Raw genomic sequence first — 18,385 nt, 5'->3', positions numbered from 1 at the left:
CATACTTGCGCTGGTTTTTCGCTGTTGGGAGTGCGTGCGTGCGTCCTTGGTCGCCTTTTTGATTTAGTTGGCGGGGTCTTTGATGTCGGCTGATCAAGCCTTTTTCTTCTGCCAGGGTCGCGAGATTATTGCCCATGCCGACCTATCCGTGTGCGAGGGGCCATCGCACACTGAGGTTGTGTATAGGATCGAGATAAGGGTAGGAACAAAATGGCACTGGGGCCTGTTAGGACTACCTGGGCACGGACGACGGACCTCCATCCTAGCGCGTCACGTATGCTCCTATTGCGTTAGTCTCGGGGAAGCCAATGCAGTCCTGCCTGCTCGCGACCACTGTTAAAAAGCCTCATCGTAAAAGATATCTGCTGAAAAACGCCGCAGGAAAAATCAGAGATAGCGAGAAAAAATGAATTGTAGTGGGTTACTGGCGAATCTCCATTGCTAAAGGCACATACAAGACTTGTGCCAATCCTACACTCAGAGTCGTTCTTGTTTTCGACCTCCTACACCAGCAATGATTGCCCTTCTTTAACGATACTCCAATTGTGTTCTCGACACAGGCTGATCCGTGTCTACAAAACGCCACCCCATGATTGATTCGAAATGCGGTATGCAATACAAGAGCACCAGCAGAAAACAAAGTAAAAAAGAATAAAGAAACTTATTGCGGCCATCCGATTAGAATTGGATCCATGGCCAGGCCAATGCAACGCTTTTTCCAAGTTTTTTTTTTCGTGTCAGGCTTTCCATTCTAAGTGGAAGGGTATCGAACGAGGGACGGTTTCCACAGCACGCTATCCCAAAGGAAACGAGGGCCGTCGCTGTAATGAAAAAGTCTGGCTCTCACGGTAAGAAGATAAGAATGTAGACAACGGTTCAGTCCCATCCACCAAGAAGCGAGGGATAAGCAGAACCAGAAGAGAAAGTGGCACATATGAAATGGTCAAGATGGATTATGGATCCTGCCGATGACCATTTCAAGTGTTGCCCATGTCGTAATCCCTATCACGGTTTTGGTCGCGAAGGTCGTGAGGGTATGGCTTCGGAGCCGGACGATGGGATTGCTGCTGCGGCGATGCTGCCGACGATTGCACACGGAGGTCCTGCTCCTTGGTGCCACTTGTCGCTTGAGCTTGTTGCTGACCTTGGGATCTGTTGTTGTTCATTTGCCTTGCCAGTTCTCTGGCTTCCTTGCCGGGATTTCGGCGCCTTGCGTTGATGAACCAATTGGAGATTTGAGCCGATGTTAAACCAGTAGCAGTGGCCAGATGATTCTTCTCTTCGTCGCTGGGATACGGAGAATCCGCATGTTGCTGGAACCAGTTCTTGAGCAAAGCCGTTGCCTCCTTTGGAAGATTGCCGCGTCGTTTGCGACTGGAAGTATAAGTATCCGCTCCGTTTTGATGGTCCATACCATACCCATAACTTGACGGATGTCCGTACATCGTCGGCGGCCAGTAATGCTCAGGCGTCGCAACAAAGCTGCTGTCATGGCGCACTGGAGGCCGAAAACGATCATACGCGAAGGAACGGCGGATCTCACGATGCTCGTCGCGGTACCCAGTATGGCCATACGTCGGTTCGTTCCAGCGGCTAGCCTCCGGGAGAGTTGTAGGCTCATACCATTGAGCCTCTGGGGGAGCTATCGTTCCACGACGAGTGCCCGGTCCATAGTAGTCACGAGGACCGCAACCGGTCATCGCTGGCTCCGGGGGTGAATTGAGTATAGCCCTAAAAGCATCGGGATGGCTTTCAGAAGAAACGCGGGTCTCGTAGTCGGCATTCCAGATTGGTCTGTGGGTGGAGTAAATGATCTTACACCGCCCGTGGTGGCCGGGAGGCCTTTTTTCAAGTGGCACGGTGGAGCCCTCCATCGACACGTGTGGTCGCATGAGACTGGAGCTGTTGTGCGAAGGCAAAGTCGGAGGCGCTACGGCCTTGAACGGATCATGAAATACAGGCCGCTCAGCAGGGCTATGTCGGGAATCGGCAGTGGGTGACTTGATGTGGGGGCTTTGGCTATCAGGCGAGTTGTTCGTAGAATCGAGTAACTGGAGAATATCAGCAGAAGAACTAGCAGGGGCAAGTTGGGTTCTCTTACTTCTGCGAACGAGGGAAGCGGCTCCATAGTCTGTGGATGCACCGCAGGCGAAGTTAGTATCTCTCCATGTATGTCTGGGCTTGGCAACTGCAAGTGCCGTGACTCGAGGGGGATCGTGAGTGCTGAATGGGGATGGGTTGAGCTCCGGTCCGGCAAGCGGCCCCTCGCAGGACTGTTGAGGTCCTCTAGTGGGGGGAGCCTGGGCCGTCTCCGGTGGTGATGGCGTTCGCCTAGTGGGGGGAGCCTGCGCCGCCGTCTCAGGTAGTGATGGCGTTCGTAAGCCGCTTCGAGATCCTCCGGGGAAGCTCTACGGACAGTCCGTGCCTCCTCGTCGTACTGCCCGGAACAAATGGCACATTCCGAATCGCTGCTGGTGGAGGGAAGAGTCTCTGAGAGGGGTGATAGATGTGCAGAAGAGGCACGAGAGGCCACGCTTGACAGGTGACGAGAGAGGCGTGAACGATGACTGTTGTCATCGGCAATGACGCGGCGTACCTTCATGCGCTCCTCACTTTCATGACGGCCCAGAGGGCTGCAGGTGCGGTGAATCATGGTGGAGCGGTGATATCGAGGCACGTCTTGGAGAGTCATGAACTCCATATCTTGCGGCGAGACGTCCTATTTATATGCGCCGGCTGGCAGCGTCAGCAGTCAACGCATTGACTGATGGAACAACGACTGTTGTGACGGGGCCGTGGGAAGGTCGAGAGCCAAGGCCAGGATGCAGGATGCAGCAGTCTGGACGGCCCTTGGTTCAACACGGGGAAAAAGGTCGAGGATGGCGATGGTTAGAAGGTCCGGTCCGGTCCGTCGGGGACGCAGACGCAGAAGTGGGTGCAGGTGGGGCGGGTGTGATGGGCGGGCACGGAAGGCGGGCCCAAAGCGCTGCTGCCATATACAGCTGTGCCAACCATGGCAGCCCGGCCCCATGGTGACCATCGTGAACAGGCGAGCGTGCTTCTGACCAGAGGGGGCTTCGGAGCGTAGTGCGCCCGCAGGAGGATGCCCGGCGTGGAAAGGGAGAACGAACTAGGGAACTTCAACGTACCGGCGACTGGAAACTGGAGCTGCTGCCTGAGCGAGAGAAGGTGTGGTGGGCGGTAGGGCGACAGTGGTCGAAGGCAGCCAGACAGCCAGGCCGAGACAACGACTTTTGAACCAGGTGACGATTCGCAGCTGGCGCAGCCACGGGCGTATACGACGAGGAAATAACTATACTCCCGTGCACGCACAGGCGGTACGTGTAGCCATGGGGCCGGCGCGGCGGGAGAGGTGCAAGCACCCGCCCGCGGCCAGGAGGTGAGATTATGTAGGCGCAAAGCTGGGATCCGGGCCAGGGCAGAAGGAGCTCGATTTGCAGTCTGAGCACTGCAACGGCCCGCGCGAGCGTGAAGCCACGCTGCTGGCCCGGGCGGGCGAGCAGCGATCAGGGAGCTCAAATATGCCAAGGGCTAAGCCCATCTGACAGGCCTCGCCGCGCTAGCCTTAAGGTTGGCCTGCTGCCCGCGACGCACCGCCCTTCCCTAGCGCTCACAGAGCCCGCTGGCCCGCCGCCACCAGCCTGAGCTTGTGCAAGGCCAATGCGGTGCCTGGCTGCCCGCTGGTGAGCGCCAGGGCTAGCCGTGCTCGGCCGGGGGGCTGTGGTGCTTGCCCCGCGACTTTTGCCCAGGGCCCCGCCGCCATTGGCGACCCGTGGGAGAGCAGCCGGCCTCAGCCCTGTCGCTGCCCGAGAAAAAGCACCAGCGCGAAGCCCGTTGCTGTGCGGCGTGGGCGCCCCCCCGGCCGCCGAGGCCTCAGCATCAGATCCGCCCTGCAGCGTCCACGCCCTTCATGAGCGGCGACGCCCCTGCAACGGGCCTCCAGCTCGCTCTTGACGTCGCCGCCGCAGGGATTGCAAACCCCCAGTCGCACCGCGCCGAACATGCTTCGACCAGGCGTGCCAGCGCTGGAAGTACCGAGGCTGCAGCCGCGGCAGAGTACGAAAGCGCCCCCAGCTCAACTACCTCACGTACCTACGTTGGATCCAGAGCATCCAGAGCATCCAGCACCGCACGCCTCGCCGTCCTGCGCTCGGAGACGGCAGCCCGCGTTGAGCGTTGAGCCCCTGAGCGCCGCCGCCGCCGCCGACGCTGCGGATCATGGTGCCGTGGGAGCGCGAGTCCGGCGTGCCGCGCGGCGCTGCTCGGCCGCGGCGGGGTGACGTTGGGAGAGAGGTGGGTGAGCTCGAGGCATGATGCTGCCCCGAGTCGCACAGCGACGAGCTGTTTCGCGCACGACGCCCTGCCCGCCCCGCGCGCCGCGATCGACGCGCCCGCCGCCGACGAGAGGGCCTTGAGCTCTCTCTGTCCTCTCGTGGCGCGCGCAACCCTGTCCGACGCGCCCCGAAGCCTTCGCACTCGCTCGTGCCGTTTTTTGCCTCTGCGCACACGTGCATGACTGTCAGGCCGCCGCCGCCGCTGTTTCGCCGCTGACAGGCGCTTGACGTCGGCCTCTGGTTGCCCGCGACGATGTGCGCAGGGGGTGGGGCGCTGGCTGTGGCTTCGACAAGCCGTCCGGTCGAACAGTCGCCGCCACTGCCCACTGCCCACTGCACACAGGTCGTGCCTGCGCTCCCGGGGCCGTCGTTGCGGCCGGCTTGCTTCCGCCAGAAGGGGTCCCCGGATCCCTCTCTGGCGCCGTTGGGGGGGTTGTGGGAATCGAGGCCTTCGGCAGCCGTGCGATGAAGAGGCTGCGCTGCAGCAGGGCGAGTGGGCGTCTTGGCTTCCGAATGGCCCGGAGGCCAAGCTCGCTCCCGCACATCCATGCTGCGCGCCATCCTCCGCGCCCCGCTGCCCGCTCCCACCGCTGACACGCCGCCCGCACCCAAGGCCCATGACTGCGCTGTGCCCGGTTCTGCTCTGCGCAGCCTGCCGACGCGGGCACTGCAGTGCCGGTACGGAACCACAACAAGCCCAGCGCCCACATCGCCCACATCGCCCGTCGTCACCGCCTCTACCGCTGTCACGTGCAGCACGGCCGCCAGCCTCCCTCTGACAAAATCTGCACGCGCCCGCTCCGAAGCGCTACCGGGCGCGCGGAAGATGGGACTTCTTGCATGACGAGCGTCGTCCGCCGCTCTGGGCTGGGCTTGCCCGTCGCAGAGCCAGGGTGCCGCTGCACCCCGACGCCACCGGCATGGGTGCGCTCAGCTGATTGCGACAAGCCAGAGATCCAGCGGCATCACCCGCACTACCCGCAGCAAGGGTGACCGCAGCGGCGCGGCTCTCCGTCGAGGTACTGTGCGTGTGCCCTGTACCGACCGCTGTGTCGATGTGCTCGTAGCGACCAGCTCCTCAGCCATTCCAGGTTTCCTGCTTGCTGAGCCATCACATACGCCAGTTCCCGCCGCTGTGCGCGACGCTCCCTGGCTGCGGGCGCCTCGCTTGGCAGCCTGCTCGCCCGTGCTGTTGCTCGTCCCAGTAACATCTACGCATGTACGTGGCAGCGCGGCCGCGACACGGCCACCTCAGCCAAGCACGACGTCGACGTCGCCTCACTGGTGACGAGCGGCTGCGCCTGCGAGATCGCTTTCCGCCGGCGATTTTCGCCGCAATGCCTGTCGCCGCAGGCCGGGGCTGCGACGTCGCCCGTCACCTAGCCCGCTTCGACCACACGTTGCATCAGACGCATGCGTCAATATCGTGCGCTTCGCAGCGGCATCGCCAGCTCCTTCCTGGCCGCCGGTCGGGGTGCGGCGACTGGCTCGGCGCGGCGGACATGCTGCCAGTTTTTCCACCAGCTGCAGCGGCATCGTATGCGGACAGGGTCGCGGGCTGCCGGTGGTACAGGTGCCTCGCCGGGTTCTTCAGTAACTGTCTCCGCGAGCGGTTCGTGGATCGTTACCTGATGCGCTGCAGCTGCATATAGGCCCTTCTGAGACATTGCCAACCAATGCCGGCCGCTTCGCGCCTTGCAAAACTCAGGCGTGGTGTCTCCAGAAACCCAGACGCTGGGGCGCAGCACAGAGGCTACACGATCGTGCAGCCAGCCGCCCACCGCCTGGCAGAGCGGACGAGTCGACTGCCTGCGACCAGAATCCTTCGACCGGCAAGGTTGCAGCAGGCCGCGACCCAGACACCAGGTTTGAAGCGATAGCCGCGAGCGGGACTCCCCAGGGCGAGTGCTCTGCGCTGTCACAACGCCGTCTGGCGGGGCGGGCGGCGACCCAGGACGCGGCGGCTGGCATCATCGACCCCTCGGACCCCCCCGGCGGCCGGCCTGCGACGGCCACGCTGCGCCGGCCAGAGCTGCTCTGCAAAACAACCGCCGGTCCCATCCCACCTGCCCGCTGCAACGCGGAAAAAGCAGGCGGCACATGTCTGTCACCGCGTTCGGCGCGAGTCATGCGGGGGCACCGCAAGCCACCCGATTGCTGCTCCGGGGCGCCGCAGATCTCGCGACCGGGATGCTCCTCGCTTCGCGCTCCTCTTCCGGCTTCCCCTTTCGCGTGCCCGCCACCTGCGAAGATCACTGATCTTCACTGCTCCAAAGGCTTCCCGGAGCCTCGCAGCCCTTCCCCCCGCGCCGTGCGCATGCTGACAGTGACAGACATGAGACGGCATTCTGACATGGCGGGGCACACACTACTGGAGCCCGGGCGTATATTGACACAGACATCCTGACACCGGCAAGCTCTGGCCGCGGTGCCCCCGATCTGAGTGCAGCCATGCGCGTCATCTCGAATCCACCCTACCCTTCATCAGACCACTATGATTGCCCTAGTCGCGGCTCTGACACCTGCCATCCGCGCCGCGGCATAGCCACTGATCACCGGCTCCTTCTCGTGTCGGGTTGCCCCTTACCGCTTCGTCGTCGCTCACCAACGGAGGGCGGAGACGTGAGCGCTACCGGCTTGTGGAAAAGAACATTGCTTGGCGTCCCGCCTCAGCAGGTGCCAATTCCGCACGCTTTGGTTGCACCACTGGCCGTGTTGAGGCAGGCGGCTACACGCCCGCTTGAACGACTTGAACGGCCACCGTTGCGGCGGCGCCGACGTCTTTGCCGGTCGGTGTGCTCTCGGACAATTTGTGTCCTTCAGAAGGGCCACCATCCGGAAGGGCCGTTGGCTTGTGCTATCGTCGCTTCTGACAAATTACCTGCTGCGCCGCCGTCTGCAGCTGGGCGGCGGGCTGTCAACTGTCAAACGGGATCAGAACCACGCCTCCTGCAGCCATCGCCCACAGCGTCGTAAGTGACCTACGCATCGCCCATTCGAGCTTCATCGTTCCGGAGCTCCTGCCGGCTGCCCTAGATGGAGCCAAGCCACCCGGCGCGCCTCCGGCTTCCTCTCACACGTTCCTCGCTCCCGCCTGCTTCACGAGCTATGCCCCAAGCTAGCAAGGCTAGTAACGCCCGGCTACCGGTCCGCCCTGCCACACGCCCAAAGTGGCGACACTATTGGATATCATTTGGTTTGAATGCGAGTCGGCCGTTGACCAACCCCACCGGAGATGTCTGCAGGCAAAAGCCGGAGTGCCGGAGTGCCCACCAGCGGCTTACAAGCCTGCATCAAGCAGGCTGAGTAAAGGCACCAACAACTCTATTCTCCGAATCTGGCGCCGCGGTGGCGTCTCATTGGGCTGAAGATCGCATCCAACGCACTCGTGAGGTGAGACGGTCGATCACTGTCAAATAAAGCTTCTTATCATCCCGCCCCATCTGATGGTTGCTGTACCCCCTTCGGACGGTCAAAGATCCGGAACTTGTGAGAGGTTCCAACCGTACCCGCTAACCTCGCCAGCATCTAGCAGAGCGTTGACGCGGAAACTAGTCTTCGAGCTGTCCAACTCGAAGTCCTCGTGGCTGTCACACTCTAGACTCCACCAGCCGTTCAAATGGCGTTATGTCACCGCTGGCCTAGAAACAGCTGGTTGTCCTTAGCATTGCGTCTCTTCCTTGGCGTCCTTCTTTTGCCACCGTCAACTGAAAGTTTAATGCCCCCGAAGCTCAAATAATGAGCTGAGTCCTTTGGATACTAATCTGACCAAAACTTTGCTTGGTTTCGCGCCGATTGCTTTGGCTTCGAACGGACAAATGACAGCGAAAGGGGAAATTCCCGTGAAAGCCAGCGAAAGAATCATGCATCGCCCTTTTCCTGGCCCGCCCCGTACACCGGCCCACGTATCACAACGAAGAGTCCCACTCTTGCGGCCACTAAGGCGCGGAAGTTCACGTGGCTCAATAATCCAGCACATCTCGGACAGAAAGCCTCATGCCTAGTGGCCAATGTTTGGACGAACCCTTGAAAGGGGTATGGCGTGAGAAAGCTGCTCGGAATTCCCCACCCGCTCCACCACTCGGACCTCGCTCCCGAGGCGGCGCATTTGCACACAATGTCCCCGTAGTAGTACTATCTTCCTACAATTTCACCACACTCTGCTCGTCGGCTAATCATTCCATTTCTTGGCGCGATTCTGAGACTTTGGTACAGAGTGATACGGGGCGTCCCGAGCTTGAGGTGGTTGGCCCGCCCCTAGCCTCCAGGCAAAACCAGCTCAGCCCCTTGAAGCGACATCACGCTCGACTGGGGCGAAGGCCCATCTGCTCGCATCGTACGACTCTTGGCAGAGCAAGTCATGTCGGGCATCGAATTTCGGTTTCTCTGGTGTTGGTCTCAATCGAATTGTGTGGGGATTGGTGGCAAGGTCGACTACTCCTGGCATTGTGCGCTCAGAATATTCTGTTTTCTGCCCAACACGACTCATGTTTCGTGTGCGGATGGAGACTGTCTACCTATGGGTGCTATATCCGATTGGGTGCTCCGACCGAACAGTTCACTACTGCCCAGTCCGCGGCGCTTCGTAAGAGAGACGATGATATCACAGCTCTGCTCGGCAAATCAGCAGCATCGCCTCAGCTAGCCTGAGCCACAGATGTGGGCTAGTCCGAGGACCTTTGAGGGAATTTCCCCGCCTCCGTCTAACACGAGCGCTTCCCAACCGCTATCTTGTCCCAGAGACTCCACCAGATTCTTGGCGCCCTGTCTCTTCTCAAGCACGAAGTCACAACCTGTCGCAACATAGGGTCAGGCTGCCTGCACTGTAATCAACGCAGCGCTGTGCTTTTTGAATTGCAACACAACTTCAGGCAGACATCCACAGCAAATTCGCTTGGGCTCTGACATTAAACAACTCAGAAGTCTTAAGACGTCAAAGGCGCCTCGTGTTTGGACGCGAGAACCCGTCTCTAAAGCAAATCGACTTTTACACGATAGCAACCATTGTCTGATCAACGCACAGACTCGGCGTCAATCACTTCCATGCATCGAAGGTCCCACAAGTCTGGACACCCTCTGCTCTACACAGCCCTCGAAGGGCATTATTCACGCCGGGATTCTCGAGCAAGTAATTCGCGCTCTGGAACAAAGAAGTCGTGTGCCCGGAAAACTGGTCCCGGACACCTGCGTTTCATGTCATTTGTCCAAGTGTAACAAGGGATCGGGTTCTTCTTTGCCAAGTCATTTTCGGACATCAGCTGTCATTATGTTTGGACGTTGGCCCGAGCCATCATAATTTTTCTTACCCAGAGGCTTCATGATCATCAAGAACCATAGATCACCCCTGCAATCCCTTATTCTCGAGCACCCAGTCATGAGGCCAGCATCATGGAGGAGACTGGATACGTCCGCCCGAATCCAGATTAAACTACGAAGCTATCGCATTGACTTACATGGCGTAAACCTAATGCTCCATTATTGTCCTCTCACTTTGACCTTCCGCCATCCTTTTAGTCACCAGCATATATCGCCCAGAGGAGAGGAGATGAGGTTCCCTAGCTCGACGATGCGCGCATGATCAGATCGGGGTGGGAAGATGGGCGCCCGGCAACTCCACTTTCGTGTAACCGTTGTAGGGATGTAATCCACTCTCCCCTCGTCCCGCCCTTCCCCCCGCTCCCCCTCACTAACCGTACGGAGAGGTTTATAGGATGCATGCGTGATACACGCATGGAGTTTTCGCCATTTGCAATTCCTCGCGCTAGGAATCGCGTCGATCGTCTAGGATATGGCCTGTTGACTCTTCCCCCTGCCCCTGTCCTTGGTGCGCAAGCCATGATACTACCGCGATGCGCGAACAGATCGGTTCGCCTCGGATCTTGTACAATAATTTGCATGTGCATGATGGAGGACATGGATTTCTGACAGGCTGTCATGACGTCAAGACAACGCACAGGTTCCGAACATTCGTCATGGGTAGCGGAAGGGGGACGAGTCCCCTGCCCCAACAATGGGTGGACCAGGGGGATGCATGAAGCAACTAGGTAGCAACCCTGAGCCGGCATTTACCGACGTTTACTGGGCTATGCTGTGCGCCTGTTGCTGTTGTGCTTTTTCCCAAGCGGGGAAGTGATCTACAGGGTATCCCTGTTGGAGAGCTTTTGCCACCTTGGTATGCCTCACCAGCGCTGCTGGTCGTAATGACTGAGTACACCCGAGGATGAGTTCAGCTCTTTGTACCTTTATTAAAAGACAGGAGATGTGTAAGTATGGTGCTAAATGCGGGATTCTGGCTCTATTTGGTCTAGGATGGAGCACAAGCATGGTATACGGTTCGCCTCCAGGGTCATTCGGCTTGCTGTAACAACAAAAGTTTAATTGACCATCCTGAATAGACTCCTTACCGTAGAGACGGATGTACACTAAGCCCAATTTGGCTCTCTATCCTACGAGTAGACACCATGTGCGGCTCACTGTCTTTCGATGCGAATTGCGCTAGAACACTCGCATCCAACGTTTGTTCCATAGATTTCCATCAAAGGCGCCAGTGAAGTCTCCAGAGCTAACACACTGACGTAAATCAAAGCAAATCTCCCAGACTAACTACCGCTTTCTGTCCCTGTGGTCGCTGGATGCCCTTCGATGTCATATACAACGATGGGCGAGCACATGCCTTCGCTCTAGTTTGTATGGGTGTAAGATCCTCACTACTAATTCGCGGAACCCAAGGGCTACGTGGTCATCAACCACCCAGAGATTCAATGATAGCAGGAGACGGGCCTCTCATCAGGCAAAGTTCCGACAGTAGTAGGTAGAGGGGTAACAACAGCCAAGCGTCGTCGGCGCCAAGGTGCGCAGCGAAGACCGGCGCGACACTCTACCCTTCCTAACGCGTTATGGTCTTTTGCGCTACTCTGGCTACGCCTTACCATCCATTCAAGCAAGCGTGGTCCCATCGCCACATATGACAGCTACCTCCTTGCCACCGCTCCTGCTTCCTCCTGCTATGGTTCAACTTCAAACCTACAGGTGAGTGACACTACTACTAGGGCCACCAATCTCCGATGACGGCAGTGAATGAGACCAACATTGGGCGGGAGGAAGGGCGGAGGACCATATGTTCTTGTCCCTTGTCCCACCCGCAGCGCCGCACCACGTTGTAACGTTGCCCGCTTGGGACTAAAATACACCAATTTCCGTGAGCGAGCCTTGAGCCCGAGCGTGGATTGGCCACATTGTGTATTTTACTTCGCGATCTATCCCTCTACTCGTCCCTACCCTACGCCGCACTAGCCGTATAGGTAGCGTCGGGCCGATCGGTGCCCCTGGTCATCCAGATATAAGGAGTTGGTACGGCTAACGTGTTGCCCTTTCCTGCTCCTCGTAACTCGCTCATACGTCATTACATCGGTCGTCGGGAATTATGACAGACATTAGTATACGCCGCCCAACCAAGGTGAAGCAACAGGCGAAGGCATGTCACCCCACGCTGACAGCCTTCATTCTGGTTCGCAGATTCCTGTCAGTTGAGCTTAATGCTGCTTCATGGCGGCTGAGAGTTGTGCCGGATCCTTAACGATGCAACCAACGCGCATATGCAGTGACGATATTGGAGCCCACAACATAAAGGGCGGTCGGCCTGCTGCAACTGTAACTTAGGTTTTGGTGGCCTGTAGCCTCAGCAAGGGGTTCGCCGTGGGCGTTCCTCGGGGGTCGTCGCCCCTTCCCCACCCTACCCATCACGAGTGACCGTTCATGATTTCTTTTGTCCGAGTTCACGGATCTGTGCCCTGGCTCATCATTCAAGTTACAATAGGACAATCGAAAGCACTGTTGGTGCCCATCGGTCGACTGAGGTTTGTCTGGGCGCTAGTGCCATGCCGTTTTACTTGAAAGGGAATAGTCTGGTTGGGGACGTCAACAACATAGAGTAGAAGAGCATATACGAGGGTGAGAGAAACGGTAGCACACTGACCTATATGCGACCACTAATGAACGCAGCAGCTTGTCCTAATACACACAGAAAGGAGGAAGTGTTCGTAGTTAGGAACAAGGAGTCCATGTATGACGCCGCGTAAGCGTGCCACGTGTGAAAGCCATCACACGCAATTATATCGGATAAATATCTCTCTGCCCTTCTGTCGAGCTTGCACAGGATAGAAAATATAGCACCGATTCTAATCAGAATCATTTCACACAGTGCAAATTGTGGAATAGCAATGGTGATGCGATTGAAAATGTATCCGGTGCAAACAGTCACTTCAACATAAATGACCTTGACGTTACATGGGCCTCTACAGACAGCACGTGCATCAAGATAGAGGCATAAGCAGTGTTCTTGCTCCACTTTAATGAAGCCTGTGGGAAACTCAGCTTTCTGGTACAAACCGCACGGGTATAGCAAGTACATCGCTTATTTGTTGCCCAACAGAAAAAGGAGAATTCCAGCGCTCACCGACTGGCCGACCTTACCATATTATGTCTAGATGCCCATGACTACTTTAATTGGCCGTGCCGGGATAATTCCGCATCCCGGCTGCCCAAGCGGCGAGGGGTGGGTTTGCCGTGCGCGATATTCACCAAGCCACCGACCGGTAAAACCAAGCTGCCAAGAACAAGCCGCAAACACAGGGAGCGCACTAGCCTTGAAAAGATTATTAGAATACTGAGGATGCTGACAAACCCGTTTCGCTGCCGTTGCTTCCGCACATTAGACCAACTATATATTAAACAACCGCTGAAGTTAATGGGGCTGGTGTACCAGAAGCCACACCAGAGGAAGCGAGCGCGTCCCAGAACTGTCTCTGTTCCCATGACATAACGGGCTGGCCGTTTGTGCGTAACTCGCCTGTGAGTGTGTACCGACCATGGCCCAAATATGCGCCTCTTACATCGTTTAACTTATTAAGATGTCTCAAAGAAGGGAATCGGCAAGCCAGTGTACTATAGCGGCCCCTTGCTGCCTATGGCTGGCCTAAAGATTAAGAATTTCATGCGCTAGGTGGCTCTAATAGTTGCTAGATCTGCGCTAGCTTCTTGCTCAAGCCGAAACCGGGGGCCGATCTTGAAGGTGCGACTGTGCAGAACCCCGTAGTGGTCCGAATGAAAAGCAAGTAAATGTGAGCCGGCGGAGGAAGGGGGTCTGCTGATCTGGAGCCCGCGCTAATCAATGGAAGGTACGGTCCGACACTGCGGGTTGAGGACGCTAAAAAATGCGGGCCCGAGTATGGGCTGGGCTTTGTAGGCAGTCAAGTGCCCCTGCATGTGATTTTTGAACATCATGGATTTCGCATGCCAAGTATTCATTTCGTCGAATATCTTTGTGAAAAGCTAGAAGCGTATGCTCTGAAGCTACTGTGTGAGATGTGTGAGGACGAGTCATTCAAAGACTCCGCCAGTTGACTGAGGACGCAGCCCAATCTTCGCCAATTATACTACGCGAACTTATACGACATAGACAATAGCCTCTCAAACATTCAGGGCGCCAAGAAGGATGCTCTTCATCGGGACAGATTACGATCACGAGCACTGGTCAAGCCGTGATCGATAGCGATCGGGTTTCCTGTCGCTTCTACCTTAAGACCTCTGTGACGCAAACCAAGCTGTACATTCGAATGCAATTCTCTTCAGGTGATAGGCCATTTGCTTCTTTATTTGGCAATGTACGAGCTTGAACGCCTGTGCAGTTGCAGAGGGGTTTGCCGCGCGATACTACTTCCAAGCCCTCCGCAAGTGCTGCGGATTTTGGCCTTAAAGTCGGTGCCTGCGCCTTTTCAAAGCTTCGTACGAACAACGGTACAATAAGTGCGTCTTTAACTATCTATGGATGTCATTGCGCAAACACTGCCTAGGCCTAACGCGAGACGGCTGCGCTGTCGAGATAGCTTCGTGGTCGTGGATGGTGAGTTTCCGCAGACGATTGATAGATTTGGATTCTTGGAAATAGGAAATATTGATCACAAACCTTAAGGTGCGCCTGCCGACGCTCAGAGTCCTTTTTCTCGTGGGGAAGTTTCCATCAAAGGCGATTGGTGACAGGTGTGCCATGAAGGTTGCCCGGAAGGTGTTCAAAAATCAGGCCTGCAGGTCTTTCTCCCCTTCCGCCTGCCGAGCTGAACATCAATCTAGAGGAATCCGTGTAGCCTGCGGTTCCCTTAGCTAGGCACTTGCCAATCTCTAATGCGCAATGATAGGCGGAGACTCAACGTCGGCACGAAGAAGAAAGAGCCAAGGTGCTTCACACTTAGGCTCAATAGTACCTGCAATCTGCCTTCCAACTCTAACAACATCTCGTCTCCACATCGTTTTCGTTACATTGATTGGTGCTGCATCGTCGCTTTCTCAGATCATAGTTTTCCTTCGCTCTTCTCTAATCTTTAACCCTTCCAAAAGCGGCCAGTAGTCACACCAAGCACGATCGACACACATGCGCCGGCCGCCACGTCCATCACCTTCCAAACCACCACCACCACCACCACCACCACCACCACCACAGCCCCAAGCCAATCCAGCCACGCCGTCCGTCCGTCCGTCCGTCCGCACAAACAACATGTCAAGCACAGCCGAGCGACGCGGGACCCCAGCCGCCGCCGCCGCCGCCGCCGCACCAAATACGTCCCAGCCGTGAACCCGTCCGTCCATCGCCCGGCTGCCCAGCTCCTGCGGTAGCGGATCACCACGTGCGACGGCTTTGGCCGGCTCTGCACCGTCGAGCGGCAGTAGAAGCAGCGGCAGCGGCAGCGGCAGCGGCAGCGGCAGCAGCAGCCCTGCGTTTCGGTGCTGTGTACGACGACGATCGGCTCGTATGTGAAAATCGCAGGCGGGGTGGTGGAATCGGTGGTGGAATCGGTGGTGGTGGTGTGGACGAGGCGGGAGGAGCCGGAGAGGCATGGGTTGGTTTGGTTTCTTTTTTTCTTTCCTTTTTCTTTTTTGGAGGGGTCGCTTTGGTGGGTGGTATGTTAGTGGCTGGCTGAAACTGTTTTTTTCCGTCCCCTTCGTTTTTGTTTCGGTATGTTGCTCTCTTTCTCTCTTTCTTTCTCCTTTTTATTCTTTTGGGACGCCATAAGCGTAGGTGTGTTTGAGGTGTTCGTTCCATGACTTCCACACTGCCGTTTTTTGTGGTCCATGGTATAGCGTACTTCGTTCTGGTGTTCGCATGTTGGAGAAGATACCTACTAATATCAGTTGTTGAATTCTATGGCCATTTGCAAAAAACCGACTTTGACATCCCACACAAAGGTTCACAATACCTCTGACACGCGGTTAAGAAGACACATACCCTTCCCATCATTCACAGTAGCCGCACCGGCTCATGACTGATAATCTCTTGTTCTGTCTGTTCTGTCTTAACGATGGGTAGCAGCAATAAAAGACCTCAAATGGCTTCAAGCGCGGGGACAGATACAGTAGATGGGGCCATTTACAGCAGGAAGGAACTCCGTTCAAATGCAATCGTCTTCGAGGTATACAGCACAATAAAGCAATAAGAAATCTCGAGCGGGGAAAACGCACGAATGTTTCCGAAAAACCCCGCGTTCCCGTTCTCGCAACAACAACCAAGAACCGCCCCTTTACCCCTCATCTCACTGCCTCAATAAGTCCGAACGTTCGGACCCGCGGAGGTTGGACCGTGGCCTACAACTCCTTCTTCACAGCAGGGGCATGGTCAGCACCCGACGCCTTCATGGCGACCGCCTCGCCCTTCTCGCTGTGGGCAAGTTCCTGCAACGCCTTGAGCATCGACTCTCTCGTTTGCGTCGTCAGACGGTCGACGTCGGCAGCAGTCAGGCCCTTGGTGTGGATGGGAGGAAGAACTAAATCGCACACAAGATTAGCATCCAGCACTACGCCCACCACGCCGATGCCAGACAAACAAAAGAGAAGTAGGGAGAAAAGAGCAAACTCACCCTTTACAGGCACGACGCCGCTGTTGTAGATCTTCTTCTTGAAGCTCAACACATTGCTGTAGTTTGCGACGACGATGGGGACGATGGGGACCTGGGCTTGGACTGCAAGGTGGAAAGCGCCTTTCTTGAAAGGCAGAAGCTCGGGGCCTTCGGCGTAGGAGCGAGTGCCCTCCGGGAAGATGTAGACGCTTTGCTTCTCATTCTTCATGAAGCTGGCGGCGCCGTCGAAGGCAGCCCGGGCCGTCTTGCTGTTACCACGGTCGATGAAAACGGACTTGGACAAGGTCACTGCAGTTTCGACTCGGTTAACAAACTGCGGCCATCGATATGCTGGTGCGGCCGACGGGACTCACTGAACCATCCGAGGAAGGGAGTGTACTTCAGACTCTTCTTGGCGGTGACGCTGCAGTACTTGGGGAAGACGCATCCAAGCATGAGGACGTCAAGCTCACTGTTAGGGTAGGATGTTAGCGAAACCTCTTCTCTCAAATGCAACCTCGCAGTTCGGCATGGCGACGCGAGCAAATCATTTCCTGCCCGCACCCTCTCCACCACCACCCTTCAAGCGCCACACTCCCAGCAGAGACATGACCAGATTCGTTACCTCCCCACATAAATCCCAAGCGCTGTCATGCCACGACCCTTTCCCCACTATTTCCCCAGATCTCCATCCATACAACCTCCAAACGCCCCGTGCTCCAACCAGCCTTCTTCCAGGCCTCTGACCACCACATCCAAGCCCCCACAAGCTCCCATCTCTTTCCTCACCTCATCCCCCACCGAAGAAAAAAAAAACCAGAGAAAATAGGAGAAGAAAAGAAAAGGGTTGGGGCAAAAGGGGAGGTGTTGGGGGGTTGGGACAAAAACACTCACGTCTGATGATTCCCGACAAAAACGGCGGGCCGCTCCGACAAATGCTCCTCGCCCTCGACCACGACGAAGCCCACCCCGACGCCGAACCACATCAGCCACTTGAACGCGCGCGCCGTCGTCCACTGGCTCAGCCCGCCGTGCCCCGCCGTCCGCAGCACCGCGCTGCTGACCACCCCGTAGCACGCCGCCACGATCAGCGCCGTCACCGACGTCAGCGCGCGCGCCACAAACGACAGCATCGTCGCAGGCTTGCTTCCCGGCGGCAGCGCCCACGCGAGGACGAGGAGCAGGAACGGCGAGGCGACGATGGCGACGAGGGCGCGGAGGAGGGTGGCGCTCATCGGGGGAAAACCACAAAAAAAAAAAAGAGAGGGGAGGGAAGAAAAAAAGAGGGCGAGGAAAAAGAAAGGGAAAGGATCGGAAAGGCGGAAGGGAAAAGGAGGTGTGTTTCGTTCGAACGACGACGCGCCGGCGGTTTTGGGTGGAGGTGGGTTTTAAGTTATAGGAGGGAAGCAGCAGCAGCGGCGGCGGCGGCGGAGGCGGCGGCGCTTTCGGGTGCGGCCGTTCGTCGGCGATGTGGCGCGTGGGAGGGAGCTTTATGGGGGCTTCGCTGCCTTTTTGTCGAACCCTCTGTGGGCGCCGGGGGAAGGAGTGAGAAGGTTGCTCGCGCGGGGTGTGTTTCGTGGGTTCTGGTGTCTCTATCGGCGGTTGAGAAGGTGTGGGAAGCGCTCGGCGGAGGGTTGGGCGGAGAGTGCGCCGAGGTTCGAGGTAGGTCAGTCGCAGGGTTGAGTCGGGAAGCGCGTGATGGGTGGAATCCTTGGGTTCGAGGGTCCAGGTCGAGAGTAGAGGGGCTAGAGCAATTGACAGCGCAACAACGAGAGCATGGGCTAAGAAATAGGAGGAAGAGGCAGAAAGGCGGATAGACGAGAGGTGGGGCGTGGCAGGCGGCGTCAGCTGTGCGGGTTGTTGAGGTGGGATGTCGGAGCTGGGGCTTTTTTTCTGTAGCCGACCGCTGAGCTGAGGCCAGCAACTGCGAGCGCGGGCGGTGAGCGAGCTTGAGCCGCAGGGATCAGGGAAGTTTAACGCCTGCCGACTGGCCGGCGCCGGCGGCAGCTGATCGCGCCCGCCACCAGCCAACACGCATCACAAGCTTGCACCTGCATCTTGGCTTCTGGCCTGTTCTGCTCACAGCGCCCATCACGCGGCCATGGGGATTACGCTTCCAAAAGTAGAGTGCAGCCAACCAGCACT

General features: G+C 57.3%; 2 protein-coding genes across 2 annotated transcripts; both read right to left on the bottom strand.

Annotated features, from left to right (window-relative positions):
* Nucleotides 1–977: 977 nt before the first annotated feature.
* BKCO1_490008 (homeobox transcription) lies at nt 978–2,128 on the bottom strand (the record flags this gene model as incomplete). The annotated part of the gene is made up of 2 exons (XM_020276597.1): nt 978–2,051; nt 2,102–2,128. 2 exons carry the CDS (start codon nt 2,126–2,128, stop codon nt 978–980), a joined length of 1,101 nt encoding a protein of 366 aa, XP_020127620.1.
* A 13,861-nt stretch (nt 2,129–15,989) lies between these two features.
* BKCO1_490007 (1-acylglycerol-3-phosphate acyltransferase) lies at nt 15,990–17,475 on the bottom strand (the record flags this gene model as incomplete). Its single annotated transcript, XM_020276586.1, has 4 exons — nt 15,990–16,168; nt 16,262–16,549; nt 16,615–16,712; nt 17,135–17,475. The coding sequence occupies 4 exons, from the start codon at nt 17,473–17,475 to the stop codon at nt 15,990–15,992; spliced, it is 906 nt and encodes a 301-aa protein (XP_020127621.1).
* Between the last annotated feature and the right edge of the window lie 910 nt (nt 17,476–18,385).

Source organism: Diplodia corticola, assembly GCF_001883845.1.
Source record: "Diplodia corticola strain CBS 112549 chromosome Unknown scaffold49, whole genome shotgun sequence".
Classification (NCBI taxonomy): Eukaryota; Fungi; Ascomycota; class Dothideomycetes; order Botryosphaeriales; family Botryosphaeriaceae; genus Diplodia; species Diplodia corticola.
Note: the sequence above shows the minus strand (reverse complement) of the source record. Positions and strands in the feature narration are given on the sequence as shown.